The sequence below is a fragment of the Antennarius striatus genome, chromosome 24, assembly GCF_040054535.1.
Source record: "Antennarius striatus isolate MH-2024 chromosome 24, ASM4005453v1, whole genome shotgun sequence".
Taxonomy (NCBI): domain Eukaryota; kingdom Metazoa; phylum Chordata; class Actinopteri; order Lophiiformes; family Antennariidae; genus Antennarius; species Antennarius striatus.
The window spans coordinates 8,501,584-8,523,088 of NC_090799.1; the positions used below are offsets into that span (position 1 = coordinate 8,501,584).

Genomic DNA, 21,505 nt, shown 5'->3' on the forward strand with positions numbered 1-21,505 from the left:
GCGTGCTAGCTTATATCTAGGTAGCATTACGCGTGTTTACTAAAGCTAAAAATAGGCTCAGGGAGTTGTTGAAACGACAGTGCAGCCGAACAGAAATCGAAGTTCAGTTTTATGACCTCTTCATATATTAATGCCTGATATCCACAGTGAAATATGACACAGAGACACGTTGATGTGTGTGAGAATAAATAAAGGCCCAAACATTCAGGAGATTCATTATTGCTTATGGTTTATGCTAAGCGGTCCTTAGCTGCGAGCAGAATCCGAACCGTAATCCTGCATGAAGCTGCACCGCCGTACAGCCGGGTGGGAATAATCTAGCAGCTTCATAAATTATGCAAAGAAATTATGGCTTGTTAAGGATGTTTCTCTTTTTTTTCTGTTGAGCCAGACAAGTTTTTTTTTTTTTCCCCCCATCTGACCAGCTAACCATTACCGTTGGTAGAAAAACAATTCCCAGTCTGCAGTGCGTACTTTAAATGAGCAGAAATGCATTGCTGGTTTTCATTTGCATTATTTAGCCTCAGTGGTTTTAATCGCGTCATAAATCACTGCTCGGTAATCCACCGCCACGCTTCATAAATAAGCCGGCTCCTCTGGAGGTATGGTCGCTGTGTATGAGAAATTTACCCACCACAAAGCTGCTAAAGCAAACACAGCTAATAAAGAGGTACAGATTTCCCTCCTTATGTAGATTTGCTGGTGTGAATTTGGGTCTACACTGATGATGAGATATTCTTCTCCCCAAACAGAAATCCCCATCATAATGGTTGCTACTCCAGCAGCTTGAGAATTGAGCCGAGGCACCTCAGTTCCTTAGAAAAAGGGATTAGATTTCTATTTCTATTGCTATTGCTTTACTTTACATAGCTTTACTGCTATTATCACTACAGCTGCACGGCTCCGACTATTCCTGAACCCAACCAACTCATTTAACAGTGTGTCCTCGATAACACAGTTAAAAGATGCAGCCTGGAAGGGAATGGATACACAACTGAATTAAACAGAACAAAACAAAACAAAATACCCACACACACACACACACATACACACAAACACGCACATGCACACACATATAAATTTTAGTCCACCAAATGAAATCTGCTTTAAAGTGACCTGCAGCCTGAATAAAAGCTTTGTAATGTGTAAATTCGTACATAGTCGTAAATACAGGAATATGTAGGAAGTGTTTTATTGTGTAATAACACACTAGTGTCATCGTGGCTTCTTTCTGAGATTGACGTATTACAACTATCTTAAAATTTACAGTGCTGTTATTTTGAAGGTTTTTTTTAATGTGTTTGTGGTATAACTAAATAAACTAAATCATCCTCTCCTGCAGGATTCTGCTCCAACGTATCCTGGAAAATGGTTTAACTTGAGGTTTTAAATTTGTTGAAAGTCTATTTTGAGTCTCCTTCTTCATCTCTGTTTTCCTAAATCTAATTGTGGCTAAAATATGTGAAGGATAAGCGGTGGGCTTCAGGGTTGATTACTTATTTATGCGAGGCTTTTTCATGAAATATGAGGCTGTAAATGCAACCTTGATTAACTGCGACGTCCAAATGATGGTTTTGGGATGTAAATATTTACCTTCGTGCCGGCTTATGAAACTGATTACATGGATATGTTTTACATCCATAGTGGATGTCTAAATGTGTTTATTAAAACATCTCATTTTTATATTAAATATCACTGGAAGCAGAGGATCTTTTTCCCTTTTTTACATCCGAACATCAACCCTGTGTTTTCTCATGTTCAGCTTTTGCTATGTTCATGCTGGTTGTTGCCAAGATACTTGCTATTCTGGGGAATTTTAATCATATATATTCAGTGTGTATATATACATCAGTCAAATCCCATCTGTATGAGGTCGGGAGAGTGGGAGTGTAGTTTGCAGTGAGTCAGCTGTGAAAGTGCTAATTGTCCCTTTAATATGTTATCTTCTGGAACTTTTTCTCTCATTTGTGGAGCTTCCGTTGCCATGGCAATGCTCCGCTAATAATTCTGTACATTTTTTTTGCATGTCAGTCCACCGAGAGCATCATTGACATCGTCTAAAACTGTCATGTCCGACCTTGAACTCAAATATGAATCACAACTGTGAGGAGGAAGTAAATTTTATGTGCAGGAATTCGCAGCTAAAAGCCTAGAAATATTGACCTGTTGAAGTGCTCTTAAACAAAATAATAATGGCAGCTAACTCAGGCTTTTTTAAATAAGAATTTTGTTTTAAATTTAAAAAGAAATTTATTCATGAATATACTTTATTAGAATATTTAGCAGCCGCAGCAGATGACCTGCATTACGGGATTTATTGTGCTTCCTGGCTTCATATAACCCTGGAAAAAAGTCATTAAGAATATTTAATGTGCAAATCTGCCAATGTTGGCATACTTTACATCAATTTAAATCAGAACACACGACTGTGAATAGATGCGCTATTACACCTCACCACCAGGGGGCGACGTCACATAAGATTTATCGTCACCACTGTCAGGATGTCAACAGTTATGATGTCATTTAATATAAATATATAGAGACAATTCATTTCACAGAATGATATCTTTGTTTGGATTGCCTTCACGTAACTTAAACCCAAATTATAAAAATTTGTATTGGTTTGTGGAAAAGCCAAAATGCAGCTCCATAAATCCAAAAAATAAATGATGTCATGCTCACTAACCACTGGTATTCATCACTGCGACTCTACCTGAGGATATCTCTGAAACACACAGATTGTTTTCCTCTCGACGTTTATTTAAACCACTTCTGGTCCTTGTTGCTTCCTCTTTGGTTTTATCCTTGCTTAGTGATTCAGATGATGAAAACTCATCTCAGGTTAGATTGCTCTGCAATATAACTTTCCATACTGAGGTCACTGCTTTGAAGGCAGGAGCCCAGAAGCAGAAGGATAAATTCCTACTATTTCTCAGGCTCCTGGTTCTCACACAATGTGCTGCCAGTGAACTATTTCTACTTTAAGCTGACTTTCCGAGGGGTTTTAGCATGTAGATATTAGCCAATCACATGAAAATGGGAGAATGAGGGAAAAAGGGTCCTCTTGCAAAATCCTGGCACAAAATGATCTCAAACATTCATTGTGAAAAGTTTGCTTTTGATAAAATTCACATTCAATAACTCACAAAAAAGCCCGGAGGTGGTTCTGTTATTAAAAAAAAAAGCTCAAGCAGCTTTGAGAGCAGCGTTCAAAGTCAAGGTTACTTTAATTGTCTCCCGAAAGAAAAGCCTAATTGGTGCTCAAAAGGAGAATTTCCTAATCTCAGTGAAAACACGCGACATGCTTGAGGTCATGATTGTTCAAAGAGTCCTCAATAAAGCCTTGGAAAAGCATGTTGGGTAAAAAAAAGTACGAACGCGAGGCTGCCTGTGCAATCTACTGATCAAATGGAATTAACAGAAGAAAGCAACGTGACTTCTTTGACTCGTGCAGAAATTACGATGAATATCTTTAACTCCTCTACAAACCTCTACAGAAATTAGAGGTGCAGCACAAGAAAACCAAAAAAAACTAGCACTTCCAACAAAAACATCTTTTTAATATATAATACAAAGGAAAACCATGACCTACATGTTTTTAATTTAAGCCAGGTGTTAGCCTGCTTCACCGCAGGTCATTGAATTGATAGAAAAAAAATGAAATTGTATTAGCATTTTGATCCTTTTTCCTCAAATTAGCTTGTTTTGTTACTAATTTTGCTGCCGGTAAGTGTGAGGGAAAATAACGTTATAAAAAAAAAAGATGAGCAGATGTTCAGGTAATTGCTCGGCCACTGGTGGTCACAGCTGATCCAGCTATTAGGCTAAATGAGAGAGACAGAGTCAGAGATAGAGAGTCAGAGAAAGAGTCAGAGAGAGAGGGAACAAATGGCTGAACAGGTCTGTAACACCTCTGACTAATGAAAGCTTTTCTGCTAAGCAAGACTGAACTCTCTGATCCGTGGCGTCTCTCCAGGTGGTAATACGGGAGAGTTGAAGGGGAAGAGTGTGTGTGTGTGTGTTCGTAGAAATGTAAAGTTACGTTTTAAATCCATCCTGCCTATTTCACCCTTGCTACAGAGAGTACGATGATATTTAAAGGACGTCTACTGTATGTTTGGTAAATCAGTCCAGAAGGGTTCACGGTTATTCCTAAATTTCACCACAAAATCACACAGGCACATAAAATGCCAGCTATGCTTCCAGCTTCACCACATAGTCTGCAAATAAATGGGCCTACATTTGTCTTTTGGTGATTTAATTCAGCCTGAGCCAAATTTTTCACTGCATCATCGCCAGAACGCCGGCTCTTATTTGAATTTTTATTATCTCCCTAAGCAGGTTTAGTCGCCAAAGAATTCCTGCTGTGCAATGGAGATGTTTTGAATGAATGAAACACCCTCTGGGATTTCTTCCTGTTCCTTCGCTGATACCTTGATTTACGGATGTCGGAAATTTGCTGATTTAAATCATCTTACAGGAAAATGTATGATCTCGAAACAGTGGGATTGTTGTTGGTAGATTTTGTCTCCTATATCTTCTAATTTATCATTATGCATTCTTGTTTGTTTTGTCTTTGTGGAATAAAAGCCTTATTTTCTTTTATCATTGCTTGTGAAATAATGAAACGCTCAAACAATTCATGAATGGCACGACAAGACTTGAGCACAAATGTTCTGAGCCAAAGTTCTGAGCCAAACAGGCTTGCAATATTTTATAGACCTCAATATAAAGTCACTCAGCTGTCGAAAAGTTTTCAAACTTCCAATATTTAATGATGGTTAGAATAAAAAATGTCAGCAGTGTCAGGTTTTAATGACACGTAAACTTGGGTGTCGTCTGCGTATCGGCGAATGTCCATGCTGTGACGATGCAGGATTCGCCTCAGAGGCAGCGCACACAGAGCAAAACTACAAAAACTTATTTGGAAGGCAAACTTGAAACTACTTATCCAACATCCAAAGATTGTTTTAATTGGCAATTAAACGCGTTGAATGGAAAAACGATATATTTTCTTACATCTTCTTTTAAACCCTTTTCAGTCTAAAGGAACTCGAAGTCGCCACAAAGGAAATTCCCCCTTTGCAGAATTAAGAGAGTCAGACTAATGATGCCAAGAGAAACTAGGCTGATGGATTTTACTTAAGAATGGCTCCATTTTTAAGTCGTAAAATCAGAGCGGGGGGCTTTTTGTGAGTTTGTGCATGTGTGCCAGACGTCTGTTTACTCTGAATGGGAAATCCAGACAGACTGACACGCTGGTGGCAACAGCAGCAGAGAGGGCTTTTACTGGCTTATTGTAGTTTTCTACTTCATTGCTCTGCAGAACGACTGTGTTTCTTGTAGTTTTTGGTCGACATTTGAAATTGAAACTCATTGGTGAGTTTGAATCTTAACATCTCCGTTTGGACTGACAGGATGTCATCATGATGGACCCGGAGCTCAGGTTCCTGGAGGTAAGGTGTCAATGTGCTGTTATTTATAGAAACCACAACTTGTAGGAGATATTTGTGTGTGAGAGTGTGTGTTTTAGTGAACTCCCACGAGTGTTGCGTCGCCTCCCAGGAGAGTCGAGGCTCAGAGAAACAGAAACGCATCCAGTGGGACTCAAAGTGTGTCAGGACTCAGACTGTTGTTGTGACTGAGCGGGTGATGAATGAGCTGCAGGGAGTCTGAGATTTAAACGAGGATGCTGCCGCTTCGTGATTCGCTGATAGACCAATGGCAAAACAGGAAACAATGACTCATCTCAGCCAGGTTTTGTTTTACGACTAGAAGCATGTTTTATTCAGAAGGTGTTGTAGTCACACTTGAAATACCAGAAGAAAATAATAGATGGTGGTTTTGCTGTAACTGGAAATTATTTATTTTATTAACATTTCTCAAGGAATTCATTTCTGGACATTTCCTACCTTTTCTTGACCCATTTCTGACTGGGCTCCACCTGAAACTAAGAGAAATACAGTCGCAGCCCTCAAGTGATGCGACTCACGAGTCCCTTCAGGTCGAGACACCAACCCTAGAACCCCCACCGGCCATATTTACAACCCTGCTGTCAGTCATTAAAACTGGAACCCCTTTTTTCAAGGTCGAGGTATTGGCTCATCCATCATGTCTCCACTCCATTGCTCCTACATGTACCATATTACCTTTAAGCTTGTCATCCATATTGTTCAGTTTTGGGCGACACCAATCTTCATCTACAAAGCTTACTTTGTCTTCGTTCTGTGATCCTAATAGATCACCACGGACATGACTAATACGCTCTGCAGGCTTTCATCTACCTTTTCATGAGCGCGCTCTCCCACACGCCGTATTGTCTTTGTGCCTTTGCTGGTTGCAGTTTTGCATTTCTATTAATGGACATGCAGGCCTTGAGGAGATTGAGAGCATTTGGACTCTTCTGTATTTAAGGCTCCTCCTGCTGCGGGGCACTTTGAAATATAATTTTGAAGGAGTAGATGGCTTATTGCGCTTTCTTATGTCACGGTTGTGTATTTGAGGATGCTCTTAGAAGATGAAAGACAGGAAAGAGAAGATGTACTTTTCTGCTTGTGCATTTTTGTTAGCTTATTTATTTCAATTGGTCTATAGCTTTGTGAAATATGCATGAGAAAACTACTTATTTTCCTATTTTTTATGATTTTGTTTGGAAAAAATAAATTACCACACAGATATTTTCCATAAAAATGACAGTCAAAGCGTCTAATTAAAGCTGTCACGGTGTTTTATACACTGTTTGTGCTTCAAGTGGTTCTTATTAAAATGCACAGTCTGTTGATTCCCTCCTTATTTTTATTTATTTGTATATTGCGTAGCTTCTGGGCTAAACTATTTCACTAAAGCTTGTATTGAGAGACGAATAATGACCTAATTATGAGGACATTCTATATCTATGCAAACCAAAATCGTATATCCAGAAAATAACCTTTGCATCGTGAGCATCATCAGCATTAAGGCTTCCATTGAGAGACATGAAGAGGTCAGAATGTGATGAGCATTGGTTAAATTCAATTTTTTAAGACATCAATCATACAAAAAAAAAAAAAATTCAACAGAAAAAGTCATTTTTATGGGCTCGATTTGGAAAAATTGTTGTTGTTGTGCATTCTCGTGTGGAAGGTGTGAAAGTCTCCACATATTTTATCACGCCTGGTTGAATTTTCAGACACAGAAATCAGTAATTAGAGAAATAGCCGGGATTCCTCTTTCCATTTAGTCCCTAATGAGCGCTCCCTTGCTAGCTAACCCACTTCTATAAAAAGGAAAAACGGCTGGAGGAGGAAAGGACATCTGTGCAAATGCCACGGCTGGGACGACGAGTCCGGGGTCGCAGTATTGGCACGCTGGAGACGGGACATTCCTCACAAGTTGCCAGAGTGGGAAATGTAGGGAATGTTTAAAATGTTGTACCCTCAAAGACTCACAAGGAGAAGCAAATGACTTAATGAGGAACAAAAATTCAAGTCCCACCGGATTTTAACCTGCTCTTATCGGGATCTCACCTCCGATGATTCCGGGTCAATTAACCCAGTTAGGAAACTGTTCTTATCTACAAAAGTCTTTTTTTTGACTGAACCTGATGTCGAGTCCCACCGGTTTCCAACCTGGCTGCAGGTTAATTACATTCACCTGAAGTCTCTGGAGTAAATCACTCCATGATTAGCTGGCAGGAGAGCAATGCAGAAGGGTTAGGAGGCGTAGGAGGAGCTGTTTTGTCTAATGACCCATTAAAACAGTCTTTAAGTGTTTGGTTAACACCATCACTTTAAAAAGTTGTGTCTTTTTTAAAAATTGTTGCTGTAGTGTTGCATCACCACAACTTTTTCGATTGCAATTTTCTTGGTGGTGAAACCTTTTGGCCGTTCGCTGCCCCCCTGTGGACGCATTGACGTCAACGGAAAACACGCATGGAAGTACGTTGCTGTACGATACCTAGAAGCTGACGTTTATTTGAATAATGATGCTTTAAAATAGTAATAACATGAAATAGGTGAAGGCCGTGAAAAAAATAGTTGCATACGTTACAATTTAATAAATCAAACCAAGCCATTCTTCTGAAGATTAGTACAGAAAATGCCCATTCATAGCTCTGACAGACAAAAGCATGAAGGCCAATGCACAAATATGTGCATGCAAGTGAAGCAGACATGAATCCATGATGCGCTAAAGCCGAAGCGTGCATGTACGCTCACACACACACACACACACACACACTCACACACACACACACACACACACACACACACATACACACACCAGCACAAATGGGTTTGTGGTGTGTGGACGCTGTGGAGGAGATCTCTGCCTTGGGGACATTAGTGAACTTCCCAAACACCAGCAGAGGTCAGAGAGAGATATAATTTCCATGTGGTCTCTGATTCTGACTGTTAAATATTTAATGGTGACGGGGAACCTCAGACCAAGCGTTGAGGATCTCTCCCTCCCTCTACTCCACTTTTTTCTCTCTCCTCCTCTCCATTCTCTCCCCGTCAAACCCTACATTTGCTTGTTACTACCTCTCTCGCCTCTCCTCAGACTTTTCAATCTGCTGCCATTTTCTTCTGCCGCTGGCTGCCTGTTGACCCCGAGCCTTCTCATTCTGTCTTCATTTGAGCACAAGCAGAGCTTATTTTGTTCTCATCACGCACACAGAACTTGCGTTACTGATGATTTTTCTCTCATTGGTCCTTTTTCCTCGCTGCTAAACTCTGGAAATCTCAATTTGGAGATGCATTTTGATAATTACAGATAACTGTTTTGCAGGAGATGAAGTCATTAACCCGATGCAGCAAACTCATCGATGCAGGTTGAGATTTTAATACGTGCACACGTTCATTGAGCGAGGATGAAGCGACTCAATTATGGGCGCCACTTTTGAATCGTTAGAGCTATTTGATGGCAGTGTTTTGGTGCAAAATAGAAATCAATTAATACAAGATTTTACAAAAGGTCATTTCTAGTGGCTGTGTTAGTGAGTTAGCAATAGTAGATCATCCAGCGCTCACAAAAAATTCATCTGAATGCACATCAGTCAATAAAATGGAGAGCCTCTACAGGGGATAAAAGATGATGAGAGGTATTGCTGGTGTTTATAGCATAAATTAATCTCGTCAAGAGGACAACCATTTATATACCAGATTTAGTGTGTGCTGCAATGAGATCATCAGGCTGGAACGTCCTTTTCAATGTTCCGTGCTTCATCATCTGACTCTGTTTGTTTTCTTCTGTTGCTCATTTGGAGTCAGACCAACATTATTATAAGGTTGATGTAACGCCATTAAAGACGGTCCTGACCTTCTTGGAGCTCGAGCCAAAATTCTGCTCGGTGGCCCTCCTACCTGATCCAGGGGCCACACGAAGCATTTGTTGTTGCCAAGAGTCACACCTGACACCCTGACCCATGCAAATTACAGTATCAGTGAATTTGTCTATATAAAATGTATATAAAATTTTACTGAAGTGCAGTAGTCCTGTTGTAGCCAAAATTATTCCAATAATGTTGGAGCTGTCTTTTTCTCACTGCTCCTCCATCTTCATTTCCTCACCTCCTGTTATTGACGTTATTTTTGGAATGATGGTGGATGCAGTGAGTGAACGGGTTCGCCGGGGTTTATGTCTTCAGGGCTTTCTCTGTGACACCTATCAGTTTGCATCCAGTCTCTGAGCAGCTGCTGGTTACCGATCTGCCCGATTGTCTTGCTCCATTCCCCTCTGAAAGGATTTTAGATCACGCCTCGGCCCGCTTGATTCTACGATGACACGCTGAGCTATAATCCTGTAATTTTTTTTCTAGGGATATTCTAATACTTGATATTACAGAGGAGCTTTATAGTCCCTGAACTGACACTGTAGGAGTAGCATGACATCATCAGAGGTAAAAATACCACAAAGGGTATGCACTGCAGGTCTCTAAGGGAATATTATACAGCTATAAAATCTGTTTAACAGAAAAACTCTAATTATTGCATGTTTAACAATCTGATAAAATAATGTGATGAAATTATTTTAAAAAAGCGTAAGTATAAAAGCAAGAGTACTTAGAAGAGATGTGTTGTAATGAAAGTGGGAAAATGATTAATTAATTGATTATGCTATTATAATGCGATACAAATTTAATTTTTAAGAACTACGGGGAGACGTTAAGTTCATTAAACAGGATGTTTGCATTATTTTAGAAAATCAGACCTAATCACATGAAGAGTGTCAAGTGGGGGAAGATAAAAAGGGGAGTGCTGACCTCCATGTATTGATAGTTAAAGTATTCCTAATACTAGACTTGTATTATTATATTTTTGTTCTTTCTTTTAATTAATTGACGACATGTTCATAGATCATGCTATTCCTTTAAATAGTAAAAATGTCTTTATTGTAGAGTACAGTGGTACCTCTACTTAAGAAATTAATTGGTTCTGGAAGAAATTTCGTATGTAGAAAATTTCGTAAGTAGGGATGTGTTTTCAATGCAAATGCCCTAATCCGTTCCAAGACCCCAAAATTCAGACATAAATGTTTTATAAAGCATAAAAATGCATCAAAACATGTAACAAATATACAGTATTTTATATTAGATTATTACACAGTAAAGTTGTAGAGAGTTGTGCATAATGTAAGAAACAAAGAATAGAGTAAAGAATAATAATGATGGTCATTTACCTTTTAACTACTATCCTCATTGTTTTTTACCCTCTTTGGTTCATGCCCTCTGGCCCCCCCATGAACAACAGAGTGAATTCCAGTCCTCCTTTTGAACTTCTCCAACCACCCACACGATGCCTTAAGCTCTTTAAACTTCCTTTTGTTTTAATAATGTGGTGATTGTAGATGCATTACAGCCATATTCTTTGGTGAGATCAACCAAACGCATCCCTTTTTTCATGCTTTTCTATTATTATTATTACTATTCTTCGTCTTTTCTTTTCCTCTTTTCTCCGTCACTTTCTTGGGGTCCAGAGCGAATACTCAAAAAGTTAATATATTTGCGTAAAACTATCAGAACACGTCATGGGTCGAGGGCCGAATGACAAGGAGCTGCATAGACACCTATCTAGCTACACACAGAGGTCCCTCTTAGCCAATGGGATGCCAGGATGCTAGGTAATAGCCAATGGCAGAACAGCTATAAGAATGTTGCGTTCAGGAACCTGCGAGTAGCAGCACATACTGTATTTTTACCTTTAGTAACTTGAAATTTCTTTTGTAACTACAGGCAATATTTTCCTACTGAGGCGTTTCGTGAGTAGAAAATTTCATTCGTAAGTAGAGGCACCATTGTACAGTATATGAAATCACACATCATCTTATCATTTTCTTTTCATTCATGTTTGTAATTTTATAAAACTTCTCAAAGGACCTTTACTAATATTTTATATTCGAACTGTGTCATGTAATGTATAATTTATACAGGAATAATCTAATAAATCTCTCAAATTGATATGTCTACAAACTTTATTTGTAAAGTATAGCATATTTCTAAAAATAAATTAAAGACCAAACAAAATCAACTAAATGTTGGGACAGTAAATAGACACACAAAGTTAATGTGTAATCAAATTAATATTGTTCTCATTTAATTCACACAAATTCTTCCACCAACATAAACGCCCGTAAATGTACTTTTATTTTGAAGTAAGAATAGGAAGTAGCTCGGGCTGTATTTCCGGTTAGCTTGATACTCTTGCTGCTAAATTGACGCTCCGACAGGTTCGGATCTTATAACTGGGAGAGTCGCTGGATTCAGGCTGAGCGGACGGACTCCGGCTGCGGCACAATGACAGCGTCTAAAGACCCGACCAAGAAGAAACCGAAAGAGGCTTCAGGGGATGAGGTAAAACAAGAAGAGGCATTTTTATTCAGTCAGCTGCGAGGAGCTCATTCCATGCAGTCGGGGTCATGATTTTGGACGGACACTATCGAAAGTGTGCTAGTACTCGCATAAAAAAGGACCGGAATATTAAAATACTAAATAATATATTACAACTGAGGAAATTTTCAATTAACATAAAAAATTCTCTATGTTTTTTTTTATTAGGTTTGACTGCCACTCACGAAAAAAGATCTCAATATGTTTTAGTAAAGTAAAAGTAGCGATACCACAGAAGAAGAAATTATTTGATTGATGTTGACATTAAAATACACTTAAAGCGCGTCATTATTCGTGACGCAGTAATGTTTTAGTGGTAAAAGCGGTAACTTTAAGTGTTTCTACTTTTTCTTATGTTCTGTTCTGTTCTGTTGTCATGGTTCTGCCCTGAGGAGGTCAAACGTTTGGTGATGACTTTGTTGAATCTTTTTAATCTCATATTGGGTGATGTGAGTTGCATAAGAGTCAGATTATCCACCACAGAAGAAGAACTGTGTCTGTTCTAGATGGAGTGAAGCCCTGGTGTGATGTAGGCACCACAGACCACCTTAAAGACACCATAACAGAATTATATTCCAATAAAAGGAAATTCAATTATGCAAAGCGCAGAATATTTGCATGTAATGTGATATGGTGTGAAAAAATTAGTTTAGTTGCGGGGGAATCATATAGGAAATGGAAATGAAGGTACAGAGTGGCTGTCCACTTAGTGGAGGGTCGATAATTCGCCGCTTCCTGCAGTCTTCATGCATCCTCGGGAATGATGCTGAACCCCAAATTGGTCCCAGTGTGTGTGTTTTAGTGTGAACGCTCCTGATGTGTGGATGTGTGAAGGGTTTGTGTTGTGATGCAGTTGGAGTGATGGGTCAAAGTCAGGTTTCATATAGGAGGAATTGTGTTGTTCTGTGTGCTTTGGTGCATGCAGCTCTGCAGCTTCCATAGATTTAAGATGAGTAAAATAGTGGTAAATAAGATTTTTTTACTACCTCCTTTTGGCCCCGAAGTTTGTCAAGTTGAATAATCTGATCGGAAATGATAACATTTAGATGTAGTACAATTTCCTCTGGGATTAATAAAGTATATATCTATCTAGATATCTGAATGTGACCCACATCACAAAGATTGTCATTTTTGTTGCCTTTCTCGATTCTTTTGGTCTGTTTTTAGATTTGACTACACAACTTTTCAGAAGGAAGTTGTGTAGCCTTTCTCATTAATTCTCTTTGATTGCCTGATTGTTCTCGCCGCCTCGCTCCACAGGTTGCACCTCGCTGAAGCCGCTGCACCTGTAGAAACGATTGTCTGTGTGATCCGGCCTGACGCCTCTCAGTAGAAGCATTAGAAGTAGAACAAAATGGAAACAAGAGGAAAGCAAATCCTGGAGTCGATGCAAGGTTTTACCCTGAAGCGCTATATTTATATCTGTTCGAAAACCCCGTCTGGATATCAGTGATATCTGAGCTTTTTATGGAAAATCAACATGTTTGTCTTCTCCGGCTTCAGGTTCTCTATCTATTTCTGTGTCTACCTCCTCTTAACACCCCCCCACCCTCTATCTCGCTGCCTCCTCTCAAACTCATGAACACACACTCGTAAACACAAACACAGACGCTCATCCTCGGTTTTCCCGCTTGTTTTAGTTTCCCATGAAGTGGATTTGATCAACAGACCGTTGCGGCGGACTGTGTCTGCTACAGCTTACAGCACACATACACACACACACACACACACACACACACAGCTCAGAGATGTTGAACTAATACTCAGGGATCAGTTGATGTCCAGCGATGTTCACAGAGCGAGTTTCCTCCTCACTGACTTTACTGTACATGTGACTCAGATTACTTCAGACACATTTGTTCTCATTATCTCAGCGACTGTAGCTCTTCACTTACACTAAACTCAGTGTTACATTTGAACAGCAATGACTCTTCAAGACCTTTAATGCATCACAGTCAGTGGATACTAACAGACTTATAAGAGAAAATGAGGCAGATCTCTAAACTGACCATCGGACAGTTTCCAATGTGTTTTTCTCACTCCTGGCCGACTTTAATGGAGATAAATACCAGTAAAAAACTAATCATAGTATTTTCTCCCCCTGGATATATATATATATATATATATATATATAGAGTGTTGCTATACATCGCTTGTTTAATCTGGAATTTGGTACAAAGCAATCAAATCAGCCAGGTTTACTCACATAAATTCAACATCCATCCTGGAGTACTTGATGTGCGAAAGAGGCTTCACACTGTCTTCCTTGATGTATCTCTCTGTAGTTCTGTGAAGCTTTGAAGAATGGTGAATAAAACACCACATGACAGCTACCTATTACAGTTCCCTGCAGTGTCGCTGCTGGAAACCTCCGAGCACACGTCCACAGCTTTTCCGGCCGAAACTAAACCCGAACAGAAAACCTCCTTGCATCATCTCCTCCTTTTCTCGCTCTTGTTTTAAAGTCCTGGCTGCAGGTATCTTTCATCAATGATGGACTGGAGACCGGGGTGAGGGGATCGACCTGAAGGAGTGATGTAACCAGTTAGATTCTCAGCTGCCGGCTCTGATATGCCATCATGCTAAAAGTTTTAGATGTTCACGAGTCTTCAAACAGATGGTTCAGGGTCTGTCTCTGCAGCAGATAAGAGCATTATCTGAAAGGCCTCCAATGTAAAAAGCTCGGATTACATTTTTTGTGTCAGGCCCGAGTGTTTTTGTTTGTTTCTGAGCAGAAATCTTCAGACTGATAATCACCGCTACGTCTAGACAGGAGAAGATGACAGCTTTTCACCGTTCAGTCGCAAACAACAAAAATATCTTATGTTGATGAAGATGATTTCTAAAAGTAGCTTGAAGCATTGACAGAATCAATATTTTTCTCTTATTTTGATAAATGTAAGAAAATTTGTCTCATTTGTCTTTTTCTTCCTGCTAATATTTCTGTCCAGACCTTAAATACACATTTGGATCTCTGTAGCTTTTGACATTTATTGGTTTTTCTTACATTTTGCTTCTTTTTTCTGATGCTAACATGCTCACAATCACTGCTATATGATCATATTCACTTTCTTGGTGTATGATGTTAACAGTCCAGAGTCTGTCAGGTAGCATTAAACACAACATTCTGCAGAGAGTCTTTGGTTTTTCTAGTATGGACTCATAAATTATAGAGCATATTCTCACAGTCAGTGAGTGTGAAGCTGAAATAATGGGACAACTTCAGTGAAAAATGACCCTGGTGTGAATGCGTGTATAATAACATGTGATTTTCGATGCTAACTTGCTTATTTTTGTGCGGCTTGCAGGAGTTTGTGGACGTCAGCCCCCAGCAGAGGAACTGGAAGGGCATCGCCATCTCTCTGCTGGTGATCGTGGCGGTCTGCTCGCTGATCACCATGTCTGTGGTGGTCCTCACGCCTGGTATGTTAATGTGGAAACCTTACTGTTTGCTATTCGATCGGGATTATAGAACGGATTTACTGTTTCCCCCAGCGGAGCTCCCCGGCAGCAGCAGGTCCAGAATGACGGTGGCGGATCTATACAAACCAGAGTTCAGCGTTCACGACCCTGAGGCCACGTGGATCAGCGGTGAGTCCCGTCTGAGGGGATGTTTGCTTACCTTTAATTCACATCCGCTCACATCAGATCGAGCTGTACCTGTAAAAGCCTCGACGGCAAACTGTGATAAAGGAAAGTGTTTTATCTACTATAAATAAAATGACCGTGCTTTCATTCGTGTAGCTCGGACGCTACAGCTGGTAACGTTATTGGCTACATAAATTAGCATTAGCACCTGCCGACCTGCATATCAGAACACAGATGGCCCCTACGGTGATGAACCATATTCAGACAACAATAATAGGCTTCATTTTAATAATTAAAACATTAACTGTATGTAAAACATGTGCATATTTAACTAGATCCTGCAACTATTACATCACAGCCGCGCAGAAATACAGTATCGCTGCTGCAATGTAATTAAGTGGATTTTTGCACGAACCACTCTGCCCACCAGGAATAACTAATCAGTTAACTTTTGTAGGCAGCAATTAAATCTCACCATTATATAAATGTAATTGTTAGAGATGTTTCCTTTCCTGCTGTTTGCTCTGAGAAAATAAAAACTCACTCCGCCGTATGTGTGAAGCTGGAAACGTTGGAATCCATCACGATATAATAAAGTTTTAAAAAACGAAATAATAAAATAGCACGCTGGCAAATGTTGAGCAGTAGCTCAGGGTAATTTTTAGCAGCAAATTCAGGAGATGCGTTGCCTCCATCTCAGTTCAATGACCTTTCTCCTCCCCAGGTCATATCCCCAACACCTCCTTATTACATTTCCCTCCCGTGTTACATAAGATGCAGGAGGTGTCAGCACAGCCTTGATCTGAGGCGGTCGGTGGGTTTTTATCATGTCACACAGCGCTCAGGCAGAAAAATTCCTCCACATGTTCCCCGCTGGCAAGCGGGTCAAAAAATGTGACAAATCTGCATTGTTTAACCGGCGTCTTGACAGCGAGACGGATCGTGTTTGCATTGAACCTCAGAGAAATACAGGAAAGGAGATTAAAGAGGAAGGAGATGGGAAATCGCGTCTGTAGCTGGAGGAGCTGAGAAAAAAAATAAAAATCACAGCGGTTGGTGGACGCCGTGACGGATAGCTTACAGCTTAATGGTAAATTGAGGAAAGCAGATGACTAAATATCTCCATTACACCTTTCTAGAGACTTGCTGGGAGTGACAGACGGAGAGACACAAGGACAGAGGTAGAGGGCGGCGGGGAGAGATGGATAAGATCCTGCTGTGCCACCCCCCCCCCTCCCTCAGGGAGATAATACTAATGACTGGTCCTGTGGCCTGTGGCTTCTCATTATGGGCTCTGGTTTTGCTTTTAATGCACACACGTTTAAGCAGGGACACATTTGTGTTTTGTTTTAATCAGTATTTTTCTCAGAGGAGTCATTCATGGAATCATTACTTCACAGTTCTTTGTCTGTAAAGTCATTGTTTTTGGGTTCTAGCTGGTGAAATAAGTGTGAAGCCCTTTTCACACCCCCAGTGGTTCCCTCTTTACACATGACTTGGGTGTGAACGGATCGATATTCATGGGTAATCTGTTCTTGCACTTTCCCCATTTCAAGGTTGTGTTGTGTTCCAGGTCTGACAAAAGAGAAGTAAAACATAAAATTCTTCTGAATGTAATGGGAAGAGTGTAAAACTCCAGCCAGATTTTTACCTGCGCCAAAGGTTTTTCATAGTCAAGGTCAATCAAATCTGATTGATTGTGAGTGCCAAAGCTGGAGATTGTAGTTAAATGTTAAATTCGGACAGTTTGAGGACTTGTTTTGCTGTGAATCAGGTGTTCCATTAGCTGTTTTGTTGAGGTGGATGACGAAATCACAAGGTGACGTGTTGGGTGGTGTAAATAACCCAGCCCAGGTTTTGATGAGAGGTAGGAACTGACGGAGACAAATACAGTCTGGGCCTTAAGTTCCTGCCGGTGTCCTGGAGGTGTTAAGCGTCTAATTCAAACACGTCTGTAATGGAAATTGCTTCCTTGAACAACCTCCAACTCATTTCCTTTGTCTCTTCTTCATTCAAGTCAGGCTTCAGTAGCTGCTCACTCTAATTTAATAGCAAATAGACGCTTACATCATGTCTTTTATAATAGTACTTCATAAAGTTCTGGACTGAAACAAAGCAAGAGGCTGGGAATTCATATTGCCTTAAAATGTCAAAGTCGTGCAAACACGTCGAAAAAAAAGACATAATATAATGCAATAAGTAGTGAAATTGCATGTCCTTGACTTTAGCTTTGTTCTCAGAAGGAGCTGGATGGCATCAGAATGTTATTCTCCAACCCAGGAGGAAACCAAATCAAAACAACAAAACACATCAGTGGCCATGTCTTCTTCCTGGCCGCACAGGTCACATTTCTTCAGGAGTTAAAATCAACACGTAAATAATGTCGTCGAGCACATGCTGAATTAGTCCGATTCGATGGTCAGATTACAGTGGTATGAAAAAGTTTGGGCACCCCTGATCATTTTCCAGATTTTCCTTTTTAATCACTGGTTGTTCAGATCAACAATTTCAGTTAAACATATCAAATAGCAGACAAACAGTGATTTGAGAAGTGAAATGAAGTTTATAGGATTTACAGAAAGTGTGCATTGATTATTTAAGCAAATGTAGGCAGGTGCATAAATTTGGGCACCCTTGTTGTTTTATTGATTTGAATACCCTTAGCACAAATTATTGGAACACAAAATTTGTTTATTAAGCTCATTGACCCTTGACCTCCATACAAAGGTCAAGCCAATCACGAGAAAGGGTATTTAAGGTGGCCAATTTGAAGTTGATGTCCTCTTTGCATTTTCTATGAAGAGTGGCAACAGAGGAGGGTAAATACAACTATCAAATGACCTGAAAACAAAGACTGGTCAACATCATGTTTTAGGGAAAAGATGCAAAAAGCTATCTCAGAGATTTCAGCTTTCAGTTTCCACTGTAAGGAACATAGTGAGGAAATGGAAGAGCACAGTTATAGTCAAGGCCTGGAGTGACAAGTCAAGAAAAATGTCAGATAAGCAGAGGCGACGGATGGTGGGAACAGTCAAAGACATCCCACAGATCAGCTCCAAAGACCTACACCATCATCAGGCTGCAGATGGTGTCACTGTGCATCGTTCAACACAAAACGGGAGAAGCCCTGTCTGTACACATGCCACAAACAGTCCCTTAGGGTACGCTCCAGCACATTTGGACACGCCAGCTTCATTTTGGAATGATGTCCTCGGGATTGTTGAAACTAAAATTGAGTCATTTGGACATAACAAGTGGTGGTCCACATGGCAGATGAAGTAAACAATGTTCCAAAACAAACACTCGCTACCCACAGTCAAATTTGGTGGTGGTTCCATCTTGCTGTGGGGATGTGTGTCCAGTGCAGGTACTGGTAATCTTATTAAAGTTGAAGGCTGCATGGTTTTCAGTCCATATCAGCAGATTCTTACAAACAATTTTTAAGAATCAGTGACAAAGTTCAAGTTACGCCGGGGGTTGGATACGTCGCAGGACAGCGACCCTAAACATCGTTCAAATTCTAGTAAGGCATTCATGCAGAGGAACAACTACAATGTTCTGCAGTGGCAATCTTACTCCTGGATTCGAATGTTGTCAAAAATTTGTGGTGTGATTTAAAGCGGGCTGACCATGCTGGCAACCGTCAAACCAACCGAACTTGAGAAGCGTTGTTTGTTTAGAGGCTGTTATTTCTGCAAAAACAGGCTCTCCTAAATACTGATGTCATTTTTTGTGTTGGGGTGCCCAGATTTATGCACCTGCCTACTTTTGTTTAAATAATTATTGCACAGTTTTTGTAAATCCTATAAACTTCATTTCACTTCTTAAACACTACTGTGTTCATCTGCTATATGATACATTTAACTGAAATTGTTTATCCAAACTACCAGTGATTTATAAAGGAACATCTGGAAAAGTATCAGGAAGGAATAGATGCCCAAACTTTTTCATCCCACTGCATGTGCAGGATTTGTTGTTTATTGCAGGATATGGGGTGCAAATGCAGCTGGCTAACTTATTTTAGCAAAAAGATTGGAAATACTGTAGGCATAAACGGGTAATAGAATCCATCCAACTGTGAGACTAAACCATCCTCTGTATAACCCTGGAATTTTAGATAGGTGTTGGTGTGGAAGCAGATAGAGTTGTTAAATACAACAGAGTATCATCAGCGTACAGAGTGACATCTTTGAAAGCAAATAAAGATTGTGGCTAAAATAACTTACCTTCCCTTTTGCATGATGAATGAGCTTGTCCTCTGCTGTGTTCACATTTTATATTTTCATTTTATTTTGTTCGTCTTTGACATAGCGGCTAATTGCTAAAAAGTCTTGTCGTTGTGGTTCGGACGCGCATTGACTCAAACTGACGGAGCACCAAATTCACCCTCAACCGACTATAAAGACGTTTAAAAATGCACCGTAATAAAGTAGTTTGTCCTAGAAATTCAACATTAGAATGATAAACAAGTCGGATTGCAGTTTTTTGAGGACAAACATCAACAAAAGAAAATCGATTCTGCAGGCTGTAAGCTGGAACAGTGTTATCAGTGTGGTGCACCGTCCTGCCTGCGCTTATTAATGATTTTCTTGCATCATTGTCACAATTATGGATGCTTCACTGACTGCTGCTATCTCAGTGGAAGCATGTTATGTACATATGGCTTCACTTTTCATATCTATTTTCAGATAGTCGGCATTATTAATATATACGAGTACAATTATTAATTGAGAGGTTGTTTTGTGTGTGTATTCAGAATGCATTGTGAAGCAGAGCTCGTTCATGTGGGATTCAACATCCAGGTGTTTACATAAGACGGAAACACTTCATGCTGCCTGGCTTGTCATACATGATTTCTCATGGGCTTTGTGGAAGGAATAGACTTCATCTTTAGCATTGACCCGTATGAATTATGCAGGATATTATGAGGATATTATGTAAAATAACCTGGCCTTAATCACTCAGACAAGCAAGGATCCCTACTTGTCTGAAACGGACAATAAATTCCCCTCGAATGTCGCCACAATTAGATGAACCAATGTATCATCAAATTCTCTACCAGTATAATTTATTCATTTACAACAACAGAGAAGTGAAAACTTCAAGGAAGGTGTTGCAAACTTGCTAAAAGAGCTTGAAACTAAAGGAGATGCAGTGCACGCCATAAAAAGAATCTTTTTCAGCAGGACGCCTCCGGGGGCCGGCTCAGCAGCACCATCCATTAGTTGTACCGTTTATTTTAATGATGAAAGAGCAATTAAAAAACACTATGGAAACAGGCAGAGGTTGGGATATTTTTCTGGGTAAACAAGCGATTAAAAGTCAGGATCTTATTCTATAAGGAGAAGATATTCATGTCAACATCTATTTGAAAAATAACCGACTGAACGGACGTGCATGAAGAATTCTTGATCATTCAAGCATATGAGGTGTTAACTTGACAGCGGGTTTGGAAGGTGCTGCCACGATCTACGTAATAATACCAGAAACCAGGTTAGCGCGAGTGTGTGTGTGTGCAGTATGTGAATTGGAAATGTTCCCACTGGACAAGACGTTCAGAGAAATGGGAAATGAACGGACGCTCTGAGCCTCCGGTGTAATGGAAATCAGTCGTCTTTTCTTCCTCTGCAAAAGGTGCAGCTCTCAGTTTAGAAAAAAAAATTATATATATATATATATATATATGGAGTCCCCACAAGAATAGCATTCATTGTCATAGGTCTGACCTCTCTTGCTGCTGTCAATTTTCATTTTCGGCGTCGCACAGTAGATGGTCAATCAAATGTGACGCGCAGAGGCCACGGCGAGACGAGGCTATTTAAAACCAGGACGAAGCTGCGATGCATCAGTCACTGAAACACAATGAATCCATCTTCAGTCCAGCTCTGGCTTCCTGAGCGAACGACTATCAGACAACTCATCAACACACACTGATTCAGTAGAGCATACTCGGCGTATTCATCATTAACAAGGCGTAAATAGCAGGAAATGGTTGTTTTGGTCACTGAACTTTATTCTGAAGCCGCAGCTGCTAATCACAGGATCACTTAAAGA

General features: G+C 40.0%; 1 protein-coding gene across 2 annotated transcripts in view; it reads left to right on the forward strand.

The window, feature by feature from the left end:
* LOC137591231 (inactive dipeptidyl peptidase 10-like) overlaps positions 1-21,505 on the forward strand; it is a 39,601-nt gene that overhangs the window by 1,314 nt on the left and 16,782 nt on the right. The window contains exons 1-3 of one of the 2 annotated variants that reach the window (XM_068309107.1): positions 11,710-11,827; positions 15,172-15,286; positions 15,359-15,454. In XM_068309107.1, coding sequence (XP_068165208.1) covers positions 11,771-11,827; positions 15,172-15,286; positions 15,359-15,454 — 268 coding nt within the window. In that variant the 5' untranslated portion in view covers positions 11,710-11,770. Of the gene's footprint in view, positions 1-11,709; positions 11,828-15,171; positions 15,287-15,358; positions 15,455-21,505 lie in introns of those variants that run through there. The other variant, XM_068309106.1, reaches the window with a different exon arrangement.